Source organism: Pollicipes pollicipes, unplaced genomic scaffold, assembly GCF_011947565.3.
Source record: "Pollicipes pollicipes isolate AB1234 unplaced genomic scaffold, Ppol_2.1 Scaffold_4746;HRSCAF=5603_pilon_pilon_pilon, whole genome shotgun sequence".
NCBI lineage: Eukaryota > Metazoa > Arthropoda > Thecostraca > Pollicipedomorpha > Pollicipedidae > Pollicipes > Pollicipes pollicipes.
The window spans coordinates 34929-54053 of record NW_023596547.1 but is presented as its reverse complement, the minus strand read 5'-3'; the positions used below and the strand labels follow the sequence as shown (position 1 = coordinate 54053).

At 49.7% G+C, this 19125-nt stretch overlaps 2 protein-coding genes across 2 annotated transcripts; both read left to right on the top strand.

Moving 5' to 3' along the window:
• Positions 1-747: 747 nt before the first annotated feature.
• On the top strand, positions 748-16023 carry LOC119099625 (uncharacterized). Its single transcript, XM_037222694.1, has 6 exons — positions 748-823; positions 7145-7242; positions 9057-9135; positions 12347-12443; positions 14808-15035; positions 15938-16023. Coding segments are annotated over exons 1-5 (462 nt in total). The 5' UTR covers positions 748-821; the 3' UTR covers positions 14994-15035; positions 15938-16023.
• Positions 15723-18179, top strand: LOC119099623 (uncharacterized). The gene is made up of 3 exons (XM_037222692.1): positions 15723-15740; positions 15938-16099; positions 17687-18179. The coding sequence occupies exons 1-3, from the start codon at positions 15723-15725 to the stop codon at positions 17915-17917; spliced, it is 411 nt and encodes a 136-aa protein (XP_037078587.1). The 3' UTR covers positions 17918-18179.
• The last annotated feature ends 946 nt before the right edge of the window (positions 18180-19125 follow it).

The following is a 19125-nucleotide window of genomic DNA, read 5'->3' as shown; positions in this document are numbered from 1 at the left end:
TCACATGCGGATCGGTGCCATAGGCTCGGAGCGTGGGGTTGTCTGCAATCAATTTGGGGGTTGGGGGTTGGCCGTTTTTGGTGACATTTGACATGACCCAAGGTTGCCATGTTCTGGAAAGAATAGGGTATCGACTATGGCGCATCGATTGATGAAGATTTCATGGTGGTCGGTGCCAAAGGCTCCGAGCATGCAAATTTCTGTAGCAAGTTTCGATGGTTTTGGTCGTTGTTGGTTACTTTTGACCTGATCCAAAAGGTCACCATGCTCTGGAAAGGATAGGATATTAACCATGGCGCATCAATTGGTGAAGGTTTCATGGTGATCGTGTCTTAGGTGTAGAGCATGAGGCCGTCTGCAAACCTATTTTTCGTGTCTTTTTTGGTATGATTGTTGACCTTTGGCCTGCCCCAAGGTCACCATATTCTCAAAAGCATAGGCTATCAACCAAGCGGCGTCGAATGGTGAAGTTTTTATATCAATCAATGCCATGGGTTCGGAGCATGGAACTGTCAACAGGTTTGGTCAGCCATTTCGACCCTCCTGTTTTTCACGCGAGCCACTTCTGTATTGCATGCGTTTCAATTACACCAGCCAATTTTGCGTGTACACTGGTAACTGCCTGGAAGCAGAGGAGAAAACTTCTCAAATTTGGTAGCTTTGCAGCGCATTTTCCCGAAATGCATTTGTGTTGGCAATTTGACGCGTCAGGTACATTTATAACTTCCAAACAAACTGCGGTTTTCGGGCATCGCGTGACGGCGCCTGTAGTCACGCGTGTTGCGGTTGTGGGGCTTGGCGGCAGCTCTCGGCTAGCGTCGATGTAAGCTGAGGGATGGTTGAGTGAGTGGTTGCCTGTGTGATGTCTCATAAGTTTTTCACAACACGGTTTCGATTTTTATCGGAGAATCAAGTGTGGCATAGGTGGTTTTTATTCTGGAGATTACATTACCTCATTCAATGTTTGGTTGTGCATGAGCCAATATTTGAACTTTGCCCTTATTGATTATCATCCATGTTATGCCTTAGTGAAGTTGTCTTACACTTTTAAGGGAATTCAGGGCTCAATAAACATGATGAGTGCCATTCTGGGTGCTCATACTTCCTTATTGGTCTGCTGATCAACCTCTACCAATATGCTTGCCAAGCTTACCAGTATGGCCTATGTCTGTGGTGGGAAAGGATGTGGACTTACCCACAAGTAGCTTGAGGCTGTTCAGTCAAAAATTGAACAAAAAATCACCAATTTAAGTGTATGTCTGGTGTTGAATGTTACAGACTGGCCTGCATGCTGCATGTTGCTTTAGTTATGTACAATGGCAAAAATTATGCAATGTGCTAGATCAACTGCCATCAGCTTGGTTCCAGGATATGTATTAGTTCAATCCTACCTTGTTCTTCCTTGCAGATGTGAGTGTCATCTTTTAATTTTGATACCCAGCTGTGATGTCACAATAAAGCAGATCATGGTATCTTTTGACATCAGTGACATGATCAAAGTCAGATAAGTGTCATAAGAGTTGGTAGGGGCTAGCCATGTGGACATTATTATAACATCACAAAGCATTGTTCAAAAGCACATTTGTAAGATGTCATAACTTGAGGTAAAGCATGCAAGCATGATTATGTAGAGGTTTGGAAAAATAAACCCTACAAAATCAACAGTGTTATAAATTATTATGTGAAAACAAAGGATTATGGTGGTCTGGGATACACTTTGGAAATAAAAGCCATATATTTGTGTTCCGTTTATTGGTACGGACATTTATGAATGGACAGCTGCTACAGTCTACTCAAGTCATGTGTTTTTGTTCTCTGATGACCAACCAATGTGGTGTCTATCCTCGCCATCCCTCTTGTAACCCAAGAAGAGCAATGTCTCCGCTTTGCAGAACAGCAGTGCTGTGCTGGTCATGTAATGTAAGGATGACTAGCATTCCTGCATCTTGTTGTCTTTTCCTGCCTCATGGGTTACAACTATGTGTATTTGGAAAATGCTGGCTTTGTACTCCACTTTTCAGTACCTAAGTTGGCAGACAGTTTGAAATTTCTCACTTCCCATAGCAGATTAATGAAGATTGGTCCTGAAAAGCTGTTCATCAGTGAGTGTGGTTCTTTACTTTTTTTTCTCACTTTTTTTTCTCACTTCCCATAGCAGATTAATGAAGATTGGTCCTGAAAAGCTGTTCATCAGTGAGTGTGGTTCTTTATTAAAATGTAATTCACATTTGACCACATGTGAAAGCAGAGTGTTTGGGCCATCAACAATATATTCATTTATATCTTGGTCCATTGTCCAGAAACAAACATGAAACATCACAGGGTGTCATAGGTAAACATACACACCAATCCACACCAACCCACTCATGCAACAAATGAATTTGACTTGCTGGGGAGGTGCAGTGGTGACAGATCCTACTGAAGTGTATGACTGCTCATTCATAAGGTGCTGCATTGTGGAGAGAGGGGCTGAGGGGACATGACCCTGCTGATTTTCACAAAGTGTCATTTTTACCTCAAATATTGCCTCAAAATAAATGTTTTTCATGTTTTCCCTCCCAAAATGGCATTTTAACTCAGGCTGCCCACAGCAGGTATCCTTCCAATCAACATAACCCTAACTCTCCCCCCCCCCCCCCCCCAGTCTTAGAGATATGGTTATAACTACGGAAGGTGGAGTTTCGGTGCCCGCTCACAAGATGGCGCAGTAAGTGGCAAGAAGTCATACTGCAGCTCACTGTACTGAGCAACCGACCGCGAATCAAGTTGCCTTTGTTCTGGGGACGGCCGACTGGCTATCGGTGAAAATGGATCAGATTATCTGTGAGGGCCGTTTTATGCGAATCTAAACGGCCGTTTACATACGGAATGCTGCCATTTTATTCTTCTTTTTTTGTTTTGTTTAGATGATTGATGCACCTGAACTTCTTGAATGTCACATCAGTCACTGTCGATGAGCCACGTATCATATTATATCATGCCACAGAAGGGAATACAGTTTTGATGTCATATTGCATTGGTCATTAAAGGGAGTGGTCAACATTTGTGTGTGGCTTAAGGGAGTTAGCCATTTTGAAGATTATTCAATGTAATCCTTAGTCGTGTCCTTTTTAAAGCCTGAAGCCTTCTGCTCCTGGGTTTGACGCGGGCGAACGTGTGCAGAATGTCGCGCAGCCAATGTGAAGGCGACCGAGACATGCATGATGACATCGAAATGTCAGGAATACCGCCACCTCAATGCTATGTAGTGCTGAGGATCAGTAAAAACATGATCGTCGAACTATGCGTGTCCGGTGCATATCTGCACGATTCGTGGCATCAACGAGCACCAGTTGGTGTTGAGCCGAATTGATAAGTTAAGCGTGCGCGTGAAACACGAATCGCGTTTTGTGCTACATAATACAGGGACCTTGGCAGTGTTTTCGGTTGTGCCGGAGATGAGGCTGGAAATCTAATCAGGTAAGAAAGCGCCTTAGTAAGCATGCAAATAAATGCAAGAATATAAAACCACGGACAAATATGCAAGAACACCCCGGGAAAGTTAAAAAAAACACGCGCGCATGACAATATTTGTATCCAGCAAACACGCACCGGCAAGTTCCCTCCACTTTTCAGCAAGCTGAAATACTGCAAGTGCGTCAGCCCGTCCACTATAGTGGCAGTCCTTCACGACCAGCCGGGCAGCGACCCTGACGTCTTAAAGACGTTCCATAACGTTATTAAACGATAGCGTACTGAGGATATCTTTACTAAAAAGCGAAGTTATGACATTCCGAGCGGTCTTTTACATTTACAGAAAAACCAATAGCGTACAAGTGACAAGTGAGCTTGCTTCATGGCATCTGAAGCTTGCCTCAATATATGGATGAAATGTAGAACATTCCCTCTGAGGTAGTATCCCACCTTTTTGTATTTTCACGCACGGTTAGATCCCACGGGTCAGCTTCACGACCAGGGGGTCATATAGTTGGTCGTCACAGATCCCACGGATCAACAGCGCTTTACTCTCTAATCCTGTCACAGTATTGTTCACACAAATGATAAAGGGCAAAGGGTCCAACACTGATCCCTGTGGAAACCCCACGCTTTACTAGCTCACACCGGGGCCGCGTGCAATTGAGCACCACTCTTTGTTAATTGGTAATGCAGCCAAGCCTGTACCTAGTCAGAAATTTTTTTCTCAATGCCTTGCAATTTTAATTGGTGTAGCATGTATTTGACAATGGCCAAAATGTACGGTCCAGCCTGGGATGTTGAAATGTCCCAGTACCACATATTTTCCCCTCATACTTTGGTAGATTTATTCATGTATTTAAGTGTCCACATCCGGACAACTATTCGGAAGCCTATAGAAAGTTAACTCGCGTAATTTGGTGCCCCTCGGCATGACCAAGTCGATGCAGTGGATTCTACGCTATCGCTATCCTTTATACTGCCTGTAATTTCACGTTTCATGTTCTGCATTTTATACACTAATATCCCCCTTTTTTGCTCTTCTGTGTAAAATAAAGAATTTGTAAGCAGATACTTCAGATTCGTGTAAGCTGTCTTCAAAAAGGTGCTGACTGATCAAGATTCAGCGAAAGCTACCATGTCCCATTTTCTTCAAGCGTAGGAGCATGGAGCCCACCAAACTTGTCTTGGATACCTCCTGTAATCATGTTAAGGCACATAAGTTTTCCTCCGCTTTTTCATTTGCTGCTCGGCGATCTCGACTTTGTACTATCTAGGTGTTCTACGTTCACCCTCCCATCCCCTGAAGCTAGGTTCCTTGATGGGCACATTCGCGCACCCTTCTCAGGACGTAGATAAGGCTGCAGTATTAGCATTATCCCTTGGAAAACCCAGGAGAATGGCGATATGGTTAGGTTGATATTTCGGCAACGTGCCTTTATCGAAACAATAGCTGAAGTACTATTGTTTCGATACAGGCATGTTGCCGAAATATCAACTTAACTGTACCTACATTCTCCTGTTTTTTCCGAGGAATAAGGTTAATACTGCTGTCTTATCTACGTGAATAATGTCCCTCGCTAATGCACTGAACAACTTGCGTAGCTTCTCAGAACGTGTAAACTTTTCTCACAGAAATGGATCCCATGTATCTAGTGCAAGTCTGGGAACCTGAAAATTTCAACAAGAAAAAGTTGAGGTAACGTTTCTAAGGACATTTTACGCGTGCGACTACCTCACATTCTAATTTCGTCAAAAGTTGAGAGATGAAAGTGTCAAGTTTTGATTGATTTGTCCCACCTCGATATACCTTTGATGTAATAGAGACGAAACCTGTCCAGAGACACGTATCCAGGTTCATTTCCTCACCGCATTATCTATGTGCCTCTCCTTACGTCAGGGTCCGCTCCTGCTGCACACTGACTGGAATGTTTTGACCGTGTGTGTTAGGTGCGTGAAATGTTTGCCTAAATTGCCTAAATTAAATTGCGTAAATTGCGTGACGTGCCTAAATTTGGCGTTTCCATTTTAACACCGTTCTCCTGCTGGGAACAGGGTCAGCCCTCGCCGATTTGTTAATCTTTTTACCAGATTGTTCCATGCAGGGCTTCGAGATTCGGTGGCATTTTCGGAACATCAGTTTGCCGTATCCAGACAAGGTTTTTGCATTCATATTGTACATAGGCGGCTCCAGGCTGGATTTGTGGGAGGTATGTCGTGCAAATCGTTCACCGTCCGGTGGTATCCGTTGCGAATTTTTTCCTCTGAAAGGTCATGTTCACCTGGAGTACGCTTGATTCATGTTATAGATATGTAGCATCGAATGTAATGACATCGTTTGATTTGTATTCGTTACATACACATCTTTTATCGGTTGATAACAAATAGTCGGCGTGGTTTTCTCGCACTCAAGCGCCGCACCAAAAATGCATTATTCCTCGCGATTTTGCACATTCCACTTTCACCACTGCTCTGAGGTACTAGCACAGGCTGATACAAGCATCACAATACGGAGCTGAGAGAAGACCGCGATAGAACGTCATTACATTACAACGCCCATGAAGTTTGTATTGATTAGTTATATTATAATTATTTATATTTATATATTATCTATACTATAACAACCCCGTATGAAGTTTGTATTGACCGTCATTTTTGCGATCCCGCATTTGCGATTGATTCCAGAATATTGTTCATACTCATGCACGACGTAGAGGCCAAAGCGGGAATAAATGCTAGAGTTATGCTTGATTTAGACGAAGCAAAAAGTCCGTAATTCCTATTTGGATTTTACTACATGACTCATGTTTTGTGACGTCAGTACAAGTAGGTAGGGTACGTGGCTCCTAGGTCCGAAGGACATAAGCTTGAGAGCATGTGGAAAGAAAGGCACGCAGAGACCATAGTCATGCATCTGCTTGGATGGCCAGGCCCCGTCTGAATGCCTAAGCCATCCAGGGGGCTCGCGCCGCCAGTGATACACGCACCACCTACTTGCCGTGTTGGTAGGGGCGGTGGCTGTGTCCGGAAACATGTGGATACAAACAGTGTGGATACATGTGGATGCAGTTAGATCCATGGATATTCCAATCTCCATGTGACGTGCTCACGGGGCCATGGCACGGACGCCGCGTATGCGTATCGCATATGATATCGTCATATCGCTTTCGATGGTCAGTTTCCGGTCTCGGTAAAACAGTTGTCATGCGTTTTTTTTCTTTTTACCGGAAAGGTCATACTTTTGCTATGAACATGGATGGGGGGATTTACCGGTGGTATGTTCTTAACCACCTATACTTCAGTTTTGCCAAGGACACAGTCCGAGGTGGTCACGTCAGGACGTAACGGAAAATGTGTTTGCAGTAGGCGGCGAGTCCTGCCAGCCGTGCACCAGGCTATCAGGATTGCGCGGTCAGGCGCAGCACCGTATTTGTCGGCAGTAGTACAAGGACACCACAGCTGGGCCATATAAGCTGTAGCAATCCATAGCTGGACACCACAGCTCTGGATAACGCTGGTGTGTGCCAGTAGTGTGGCCAGATATCACCGGTGTGTACCAGTAGCATTGCCAGATATCACTGGTGTGTGCCAGTAGTGTGGCCAGATATCACCGGTGTGTGCCAGTATCGTGGCCGGATATTGCTGGTGTGTGCCAGTAGCGTGACTACTCATGACCATCCGCTCTGCGCAGGAAGATGTCTGCCGCGGACACTCTACCGGACCAGGCCAGAGGGCTGGCGGCGGCGCTGGAGGCGACCATGCGAGCAGCGGAGCAGGAGCTGACCAAAGGTAACACAACTCCTGCGGTGACACGAGAAGACACGCGGTAGGGTGTCTTGATAGCACTAGCGGCAGGCGTGCAAAATATGTTTTCTGTTTTTTATGACGAACTTAAAAATGTGTGGTCTGCCGGCAACCCCGGATTCCCAGTGTTGGTGCGAGTGTTTAGGGTGTTGCATAATTACGAATAATTAATGCGGATGGGGAACTAACTGCTGTAACATGGGCTTCCGGCTGCTGGACAGCTTCACTGTCTCAACGCATTGTCCTTACAGGCACATGGAACCCTGGCGTTTTTAGTTATCACAAAACCACGGATAGATGTATTATAAAACACAGACGTCATGGGTCTGGTAGTCGTCGCAGAGTCACATTTGTAAATGACATACACCTGGTGCAGAAATGGCGGCGATTCCGTACATGTTTTGTAGTTTTTTTAGTCTCAACTGCGCAGACGTAATTGCTACCCAAGCGGCAAATCTGAGGATTCTTTCCACCCTTGCCTGCATCATTATACCCTGGCTGATCCATGGCATGCATTTATTCGCGTTTTGCCCAGATGGAATTCGCCATGTCAAATGGACTGGGCTTACTTAAAACATCTCCGAACAAATATCTCGTCCAACGACATGAAAATCGAATTGCAATAAATTGCTTTTTGAGCTGCAGCAAGTCCTAAAACGGGCAGTTGCCATTTGGGTACATTTCGTCGCGACCTCACCTTGCTCTCGTTCCCTTGGAGTGGGCACCGGAGAGGTCATCCCAAAGCTTGTTCTGAACGGCCTATGAGCGGCTCAGCACAGTTCCGTAATGATGGGTAGCTGAATTATTTGTTTAATCACACCCAGAAGTGCATTGTTATCGTTTCGGTTGCTTGCACATCATCAGGCCATATAAGGTCAAGCTAGGCCAACATTTTTGCCCTCTATAGTTAACCATTTACCGTTTTACCTTACCGTTTTCCGCGAGTCGAAAATTTTGCAATATCCATTCCACATGGATAAGACAGTCGTATTAGCCTTATTCCTGTGAGAAAAAAAAAACAGGATAATGGAGATAAAGTTGGGTTGACATTTCGGCAACATGGCTTTATCCGAACAATAGCAGAAATGTTTTTCAGTTCTTTTTTTGTTCTTTAAAAAAAGACATTTTTTTCGTTTCTCCTATTGCTTCGATAAATGTATGTTGCCGAAATATCAACCCAACTATGTCTCCATTCTCCAGGTCTTTCTCTGAGGAATAAGGCTAATACTTCTATCTTATTTACGTGAATTATGCTCCTCGCCAATGCACTGAACAACTTACGTAATATCCATGCCACTCAGATGCGACAGGTAAAGCGGCAATAGAGTGATTTTGCAGCAGGAGTAGCACGATGAAGAGATTGCATGCAAATGCACAAGTTATGCAGCGCCCGGCCGGCCTATGGCGGCCGTTTGTCACAGTGGAAGCAAAGCTCACTCAGCCTGTAGTAGAGATAGGCTTACCAGTGACGTCAAGCCGATTGGCGATATATTTTCACAGGTGGCATGATGGGAACGTAATTGAGGTACAACTTTGATCACCCGGCAGAAATGAATCGAAATATAACGTGGTATTCAGAATCAGCGACCTCAGATCAATAGGAAAGTATGTGTTTCAGACAGCGTATAGTTTTATGCGGGTGGTCCGTTGCGATGGTGTTTTAATCACTTCTACGGGATCACGCACAATAGGACAGGCTGTACGCAACATATGTGACAATCACAAGTTAAGAATGCTTTTGGCGGTAAGTGCTAAAATGTCTGGACTTGCTAACAGTGGAATGGTGTTGTGCTTTTCAGTGACGCTGGATGAATTCGTCTCCAACAAGATTGGAATGTTTGGAAAGTTAATCGGATCCTATGCAGACTTCTTCAAAAGGTAAATTCAAGATACACGGTTCGGTAGCGATGTGAGGTGTTAAGTGTATTTACGAAGAGCATTATGCATATAAATGAGACAGTATTAACAGCCTTATTCCTCGTAGAGTAAATTGGAGAACGGAGAGATAGGTGTGATATTTCGGTCACATGCCTTTATCTAAACGAATATCAATACTAAGTTCAAAATATTTCGAATTTGGGATCTACTGTCGATATTTGTTTCGATGAAGGCACGTCGCCGAAATATTGCATCCATCTCTCCACTCTCCTGTTTGTTCTACAAGGAATAGCGCTATTAATGCTGTCCCATCTATGTTTAGTAGTGATGCCGGAATCGTAGTCCAGCGCATGGGCAGTCTGATGCGCGCGTGTTTGGCCCGGACCGCATAAAGAGGCGGGCTGCCAGCTAGCCAAAGGGAGTTGACTGGGCTCAGGGCAGTCGCGTCACAACACGATGCGGCACGAGAACGGTGACTGTGTGGTCCTGTACGCAGAAAGGAAGGCTGGACGGGAATGTCTGGTTACTTGGAACAGCTGTTTTCGGCGGACGGGTTCGCGGCACGCAAAGCAGGTCTTAGCAATTATTCCGCGCCGATGGCCACTCACGTAAATCTTACTTGTACACTGTGTTTTCCTGACTTTAACTGCGCGTACATACATTACATACATACATTACGAAAGCTATTTATAGAATTTTGACACATGGTTTCACCTGTGACCACAGCCCATTTATACGTTTTAACTAGCATTAGTTTGCATATATGTCATCTCTCCAGTTTCATTGAAGCTGTAATATGGTGCACAACTCGTGACGCTGTCCGAACTAAAGTCAAACGAAAAGGTCGAATGGAAAACATTGAGTGAAGAGAGTCGACAGGGACAAAAATCGAAAAACAAAAAGCCCATAAGGAATACAAGTTGACGGTGATAACAACGGAATCGAGGAATGTCAAAGGACAAAAGGTTGCCGGGGATCAAAGTTAATAGGGACAAACTTCGGATCGGATGAAAGTCGGCAGGGATAGAATATTGGAACACACATCCCCCATGGGAACCAAAAAAACAGAATGAACCATGAACCGGGGCTTAGCGTATGTGAAAGAACTGATTGAACCTGACAACCAGGGTCTGATGTTAATCAAAAGCAAATGAGAACCAGGAACTAGGTTTTTGTGCTTGTGAAGAGACCAATAAAAACCACTGACCATTTTGTATTTGCGTAATAACCGGTAATGACTAGTAACCAGGTTGCTGTGTTTGCAAAACGATCAATAGGATTGAGGAACCAGGGGGCAAGGTGTATGAAATAACCAACCGGAACCAGGGATGCGAGGACTTGTTTTCAGAATGGGAAGTGGGAACCAGGAAACAGCATTGGACACCGGGCACGTCTCGGCCCAGCTCCAGAAATGACGAAAAACGTGGTTGGCGACGGGCGCCGACGTTAAGGGTCGTGTCTTACCGTCGGCGTCTGTGTTGCTCGCGACGGTCGCAGAAAACGGTCAAAAAAGGAATTTGTATTGGCCTAGATTTGCATAGCCAGCGGGATACACAAGGGAGATCGTGCACCTGATAGCCTTAGGACGCGTTCAGTATGGTCCGGTGCTGAAGGTTTACGGGCTGGCTCCCTGCCTTAGGACGCGTTCAGTATGGTTCGGTGCTGAAGGTTTAAGGGCTGGCTTCCTGCCTTACGACGCGTTCAGTATGATTCGGTGCTGAAGGCTTAAGGGCTGGCTTCCTGCCTTACGACGCGTTCAGTATGATTCGGTGCTGAAGGCTTAAGGGCTGGTTTCCTGCCTTAGGACGCGTTCAGTAAGATTCGGTGCTGAAGGGTTAAGGGCTGGCTTCCTGCCAGGAGTGTTCCTGGGCGAGCGTTTGGGGGCCCAATTTAAAAGGCCTAAGGATGTGGGGGAGTTAAACCCATTAAATCCGCGGGTGCATCTAAATGCAGTCGGCAACATCCCTTGCATGTCAGGCGTTAAATCGTTGAGTCCCTCCTGTCTTAAGTCACCTTGTCTACCTGCTCGTTTACTTGCATGCTTGTCAAGGTTTTTTTTTGTTTAATTGTATTCCAGGCTAACCTTTTTCCATGTCGACTTTTTCCAATTGAGATTTATCTATTTCGACCGTTTGCCCATAGAAGTGTTTTCGAATCTATCGTTGCTATCGAATTTTATGTCTTTCGCGTTATTCCAGTTTGACTTATTCCTGCCAAATTGTATTCCTTTTGACTTTTGTCTTCGACTTTTTTCCGAATTCGAATTTCATTCTTGGAGTTTTATGCCCTTCGAATTTTTGCCCCTCGACTTTTTCGGAATCGATCTCGTTTGTCGTCTCGTCGCGTCGTTTTGTAAAGTTTGCTCAAAACCCAAACTTGAAAACCGAAGTCATGCGTCGCATCGTGCTCTGAAAAGCTAGCTGTCGTGTTTGAATGTTTCCCACTATGATGATAGTGGGATATCAGATCTCGATAAGTGCTGACACCTTCGACTTTCTTGAAGCTCTGGTATGCAACTAGTCACATCATGACACCGTGGAATGAGAAACGTAACTTTTCAGTCGCTATCGTTCGCAGAAAATCGAGTTCACCGCAGGATCCCTTGTGAGTTGCGAAAAACATATTTTTGTAAGTCGTTCCAAACCCAACGTCACTGATGTATGTAACTTCTTACCGATCAAGCTCAGTGATGGTAGTTGAATACCGATAGCCGCAGTAAGTCACCGATATCAGTTAGCGATATATGCCGATATATTCACTTTCGTTGAATTTGTAGATTGGTTTAGGAGTTGAGCCTGAACAGATGCTTACAAAATTATAAGGGTCTCACTCTTGATACCTTGACAACTAAACGAGTTCAGAGGATCGCAGTAGATATGCGTCATCACGACTGGTTTGTATGCTTACTCCAGCGGCGCACAGCGTGACCTGAAACTGGCTAAGTTTAAAGGATTTCACTGACCTTGACTCGAATTGACGGTCTGCACGGGTTAGTTTTGTTGACGAACTTACGTGCCTCAAACTTGGTTGCCGACCAAAACATGACGTGATACACGTGACGGCGTACTTAGCATGTGCGCTGAGGACCGTGGCTTCGCGCGGCTGCGTCTGGCTGCGCGCGGTCTGGTGCGGCCGCGGACGGCGGTGCCGTGTCGTCCGACGTGGGTGGCTGGTGGGCTGTGACGGCACGCGCCGCTCCGCTGCCCGACAGGTACGGCGTGACATCTCGGCAGGAGCTGGACGACCAGGTCCGGCGCCAGCGCAGCAAGGAGACGTTCACGGCCATGGAGCATCTGATCGATGTCGAGGTGGGCTCAAGCGGAATCGCAGTGACTCCAGGGAGCAGGGAGTCGCGAGAGGCATGCGATTTATCTCATGTGGAGGAAACTAAGGATATTTTACGCTCATAAAAGAATGAATAATCCCGGAAAACGTGTGTATATATGTATGTATGTATATATATATATATATATATATATATATATATATATATATATATATATGCACATATATACACGTGTATATCGATATATTTGAGCCATGGGCTATCCCCAGTGCACGGACAAAGGAAGCCCTCGTTCCAGATCACAGATGTCGTGCATTAGAACATTAAATATGATTGCACCACACACTGTGTCCGGGCCCCATTATATCGAGCAACTATATCGGATAGAAATTTTATCATGTGGTGGTGTCATATGGGAAAGGCTTTCGAAGGATCCAGGATTAAGTCATGATGTTCAGTGTAGGTTTCCAATTGTTCATTCGAATTGTTTATACAATGTTCGATTTATCAACATCTTTACATACCGGTAGGATATTTTGGGCGAACTTGTGTCAACAATTTCCGTATGATGTGCATTAATGAAGTGGTCGCCAGATGGAGTGTTTTTGGTCTTGCGTGTGGCATCTCATATGTGGTCCTTAATGCGTTCCCGGACGCTAAATTTTGTTTCGCCCATGTAAGTGCTCAAGGGGGTTTGCATAGGTGGCCAGTGATGAGTTACACAATATTTTTTGTGCCACTTTCCCACCAACCCCGCGATGCAGGAGTCGCATGGCCTTTTTCCAGCTGGGCAGGGTGGTGGGTCAAGTGCTCAGGTGATTGGGTGCGCGGCTTATATTCTACCGTCCCTCCAGGCAACAACACGTGGTGGTAACCCTGCAGCTTGAATCGCTGAGGGTACCTTCCTCGACAGAGTGCCGTCTATGAACGACAGACTGATGTACGTGGCGTCCAAAGTTTGGGTCACGGGGTGTGTCGCTGTCTAGGTAGGCCATCTGGAGCATGCTTTGAGCCGATACTTGCTCTGTTTAGATACGCTACTATGTTAAATTATCCTATGTGGATATCACATTGATATGAAAAGATGATCACTTTTTAATCCTCGGATTGCAGCTGTTCCGTCGGATGCAAGGCTTCAGGCTGTTATCCACATAGGATGATTCATCAGAGTAAACATCTGGTCAAAACACGCTCCAGATGACCTACGCAGACATAAATACACCCGTGACACAAAGCTATGGACACTACATACAGCGGTCTGCTGTTCATAGACAGTGCTCTGTCAAGGAAGGGATTCTGAGCTATTCAAGCTGCAGGGCTACCACCACGCGTTGCCTGGAAGAGCGGTAATTAGCTGCGCACAGGACCATCTGGGTGCTTGACCCACCACCCTGCCCTGATGCGAAAAGTCCGTGCAATTCCTGCATCGGGGGGTTGATGGCAAAATGGCATACCAAGAAAATATTGTATACCTTATCACCCGTCAACTGTGCAAAACCCCCCAAACACCTACATTGGTGAGACAAAACGTGGTGTCTGGAATCGATTTAACGAGCGCATACGAGATGCAATGCACAATACCAAAAATACCCCATTCGGTGACTACTTCACTAAGGCACATCATACGGAATTGTTGAAAGTTTGCTTAAAATATCCGTCTTGCCCTTATGTAAAGATGTCCCTGAATTAACAACTGTGAAATCAGTTCAAACCAGAAATTGGACGCGTACACTGAAAACCATGACTTCCCCTAGATCCTTTTGAAGCCTCTCCCATGTGACACCGTCACGCAATGCAGTTTCCCTCCGGTAAAGTTGTTCGCTATCATACGGCCCGAAAACAGTATGTGATGTATTTTTTTAATGTTCTACTGCATCACGTTTGGGGTCTAGATCCAGTGTTTGCTGTATTTCCTGTACTGGGGATAGCCCGCGGCTGAAATACCTATGTGTTTGTCCGAACTTATTAATTTTTTATGGGCACAAGATTATTCTTATTTTCATCTGCATACGTCATCATGCCGCTCATCCAATCAGCCTTATCTAACATTTGACCCGTTTCGTGACGGTCCAGAGTGAGCAGTTGTGAAAACATCTGCATCATTCGCTACTCGTCACCATCTTAGTGTCATCACCACAATCTTAGTCGCCATCTCGTCATCATCCATCCCGTCATTCACCCTTGCCTGTCACGTAATCACCACCCAGTAGGCACCTGGCCTGGTAAAGACACCACCCAACCCATCCCCCTTCCGTCACTACTCAGTCGACACCCAGTCACCACCCGGTCACCACCCGGTCACCATCCGGTCACCATCCAGACACCACCCGTTCACCGCTCCCTGACACGCGTCTCACCGGCCGGTGGGTCGTGTTTGTGTGGTCAGGGCGAATGGGACGCGTTCCTGCTGGAGCTGGATGACCGGCTGGGATCCGGTGGACGGCAGCCGCCGGCGCTGCTCTCGCCAGCGCCACGCCACCTGCCCCTGCTGGCCGCCGCCGACGGCGCCGCCTGCCGGCTCGAGGACTGGCCCGGATGCCGGCTGCTCGTGCTGCTGCGACACTTCGCCTGACTGCCGTGACGCGACCACGTGGCACAGATCCAGCAGCGACAGGTACGCGGCCCGAGAACACAGCAGATCCAGCAGCGACAGGTACGCGGCCCGAGAACACAGCAGATCCAGCACCGACAGGTACGCGGCCCCAACACACACAGCAGATCCAGCAGAGACAGGTACGCGGCCCGAGAACGCAGCAGATCCAGCAGCGACAGGTTCGCGGCCCGAGAACGCAGCACATTCAGCAGCGACAGGTGCGCGGCCCCAGAACACAGCAGATCCAGCAGCGACAGGTACGCGGCCCCAAACACACAGCAGATCCAGCAGAGACAGGTACGTGGCCCGAGAACGCAGCAGATTCAGCAGCGACAGGTTCGCGGCCCGAGAACACAGTAGATCCAGCAGCGACAGGTACGCGGACCGAGAACACAGCAGATCCAGCAGCGACAGGTACACGCCCCAAACACACAGCAGATCCAGCAGCGACAGGTACGCGGCCCCAGAACACAGCAGATCCAGCAGTGACAGGTACGCGGCCCCAGAACACAGCAGATCCAGCAGCGACAGGTACGCGGCCCCAGAACACAGCAGATCCAGCAGCGACAGGTACACGGCCCCAAACACACAGCAGATCCAGCAGCGACAGGTACGCGGCCCGAGAACGCAGCACATTCAGCAGCGACAGGTACGCGGCCCACCGTGTGCCGTGTTACCGGCCGAGTTGGCTCGGCTGTCCTGTGTGAGATGTCTGAGCCCCGCTGCGTGCCGCGTTGCAGGCCGAGCTGGTTGGGCTGTCCTGTATGAAATATCTGAGCCCCGCTGTGTGCCGTGTTGCAGGCCGAGCTGGCTCGGCTGTCCTGTGTGAGATGTCTGAGCCCCGCTGTGTGCCGTGTTGCAGGCCGAGCTAGCTCGGCTGTCCTGTGTGAGATATCTGAGCCCCGCTGTGTGCCGCGTTGCAGGCCGAGTTCGCCCGGCTGGACTGCTCTGTGCTCGTGGTCTCATTCGGCTCGGTGGAGGGCGCCCGGCGCTGGCTGGCCGACACCGGCTGCCAGTTTCCGCTGCTCGTCGATCCGCAGCGGAAGCTCTACCACGCCCTCGGCCTAGCCAGGTCCATCGCCAAGGTAGTGGCGCCCGGGCTGCAGTGGGGAAGCGCAGGGGGGTTTTATACTGCGGCCTTCACTTGCCTGTTGCTGAGACAGCGGCGTGGTAGGAACCTCTGACACTGTTACCCTACCCCATCGGGACAAATCACACCAATGCGCAGAATGGATCCGACAGCCGACAGAATTGCCTGACAGCATTCTGCCGGCTCCTGTAAGTGTGGTAGAACAACACGCTGCTTCGGGAGTTTGCTGGGCAAGTGTGGCGTTGGCCGTTGTTGTTTACATTTGGGACGTTAATTTAGCAGCTATGAGCCCACCGTTTTAGTCGTATTCTGAATTACGTTCAGGCGGTACACCAGATGTGTCGTCCGTGCCTGTACCATGCCTGCTTGAATTACTTGACTTGCAACAGTACATGATACAACATGTAAAGGTGTAGTCCCTTAACAACAACCCACATCCACTCGAGCTGTATTAAATTCGCCATGCAGATCAATTTGGTCCACTCCCGACCGTGCTCTTGTGCCGTCAAGATTGATAGGTACCAGCCGTAAAGGTAACGTGTGGGTGTATAGGTAACGCAACAGATAGGTACAGATAAGTACCCACGTTCAGCAGCAAGCGAAGTGCACTGTTTCCGCTGGGGATGGAGCACCGGCCGATCCCCGGGAGGGTCTAAATGCGTGCCGATGGCGGCCTCTCCGGGCGGGCCCATACGCTGGCGATGGAGCGCCGCCCGATCTGCGGGAGGGTCTAAATGCGTGCCGATGGCGGCCTCTCCGGGCGGGCCCATACGCTGGCGATGGAGCGCCGCCCGATCTGCGGGAGGGTCTAAATGCGTGCCGATGGCGGCCTCTCCGGGCGGGCCCATACGCTGGCGATGGAGCGCCGCCCGATCTGCGGGAGGGTCTAAATGCGTGCCGATGGCGGCCTCTCCGGGCGGGCCCATACGCTGGCGATGGAGCGCCGCCCGATCTCCGGGAGGGTCTAAATGCGTGCCGATGGCGGCCTCGCCGGGCGGGCCCATACGCTGGCGATAGAGCGCCGCCCGATCTCCGGGAGGGTCTAAATGCGTGCCGATCGCGACCTCGCTGGGCGGGTCATATCAGGGGCTGCTGGCCTTTTGCAGGAGCCACACAACTACCCGTTGCCCCTGTGCTGTTACAGTTAACTACCTCCTTCATTGCATGTCATTTCCACCATAGCTATTGAAACCCCACTTTCTCTGAGCACATGGTCAGTACAAAGTGATGAGAAGGCGTATGGGTTGACTGAGTTATCAATGGATGATTTCGGCGACGAAGTACGTAGTCTGACACACAATGACGGTAGGCGAATGAGCAATAATTAAAGGAAGGTCGCCACATCATTTCCACAGCAGCTGAGAACGCTTGCAAGATCGTGTGCCGCGCAGGTGCAGCAGGGGAGAGCGCTGCAGTTGTGTTTGTGCAGCAGGTGCGGCAGCACAGCTCGCTGCAATACTGCACAGGTGTTACAGGACAGAGTGCTGCAGCTGAACTTGTGCAGCAGGTGTGGCAGCACAGCTCGCTGCAGTACTGCACAGGTGTTGCAGGACGGAGCGCTGCAGCTGTGTTTGTGCGGCAGGTGTGGCAGCACAGCACGCTGCAGTACTACGGCGGCCAGAAGGCGGCCGGCCGGCCGCTGCCAGCCGCCTACCGCGGCGTGGAGGACGACCCGCACCAGATGGGTGGTGACTTCATACTGGACGGCGCCGGCCGGCTGGCGCTGGTACACTGCAGCACGAGCCCGCCCGACCGGCCCTCCGTCCAGCACCTGTTGGAGACGCTCGGCCGCCTCGGTGACGGCCAGCCCTAGCCGCGCCCACACGGCGCGCGCCGTCACCGGACCCGCATCCGTCGGCCAAGCTCGGCTGCTGCACAACTCCGCACGCCAGATTTCCGGGACAATCGGGCTAGATTAGAGTAGGTAGTGTGGTAGCTAGGGCTGTATCCCAGTGTCTCAGCATGGTGCTGGTCCTCAGGCCCCATCTGGTCCGCGGAGACCAGGCCGCCGCGGACAGATCGCCAGTCCGACGGTTGGCTGGCTCCTCAGTAGGCCGTGGTGCGGCCTGAGAGCGCGCCTGGCGCCGCTCGCGTGGAGATGGTGTGCTGCCGAGGGGCGTCTCCACCTCAACCGCGGCCGGGCCGGGCAGGGCGGCGGACGGTGGCGCCGGCCAGATGGCGGCCGCCGGGCGAGCCCGCCGCCGGGAGCCGGCAGTCTGAGGCAGGCAGCGCCACCGTCCGACGTCGGCTCGGCCTGGACCGGACCTGAGCCGACATCGGCTCCGCACCTCCGCCCCGACCGCGGCCGGGCCGGGCAGGGCGGCGGATGGTGGCGCCGGCCGGATGGCGGCCGCCGGCCGAGCCCGCCGCCGGGAGCTGGCGGTCTGAGGCAGGCGGCGCCACCGTCCGACGTCGGCCCGGCCTGGACCGGACCTGAGCCGACATCGGCTCCGCACCTCCGCCTCGACCGCGACCGGGCCGGGCGGGGTGGCGGACGGTGGCGCCGGCCGGATGGCGGCCGCCGGCCGAGCCCGCCGCCGGGAGCCGGCGGTCTGAGGCAGGCGGCGCTACCGTCCGACGTCGGCTCGGCCTGGACCGGACCCGAGCCGACATCGGCTCCGCACACCGCCCCTCCCCGCTTTGTCACAGCGTGCCAACGCGGCACCACGTGCTGTATTTCGCCAGCCACGACTGCCTCGCGGGGAGATGTATGTTTATCTTGGGGTCGAATCATGAGATCGGTGAGATTTAAAGGGCATTTGGTATCCCTGGTCATTCTCACTCTGACGGCATTTCCTCTGCCTTGCAACTGACGGCGACACAGGTGTGACCTCAGGGCAAAGACCTCAGGAATGTCCTGACTAGAACACAGTTATGTGCGCTTGTAATGATGGCTGTGCCAGCCCGCACATCGCACCGCTCCGGCGTCGAAAAACGCTGCTGTGTGTGCTCAGGCCAAGGTGAGTGTCAGGGAAAGGTCATTTGTGTTTAGTTGAAAATGCTGCTTCAGGTAACATTAAG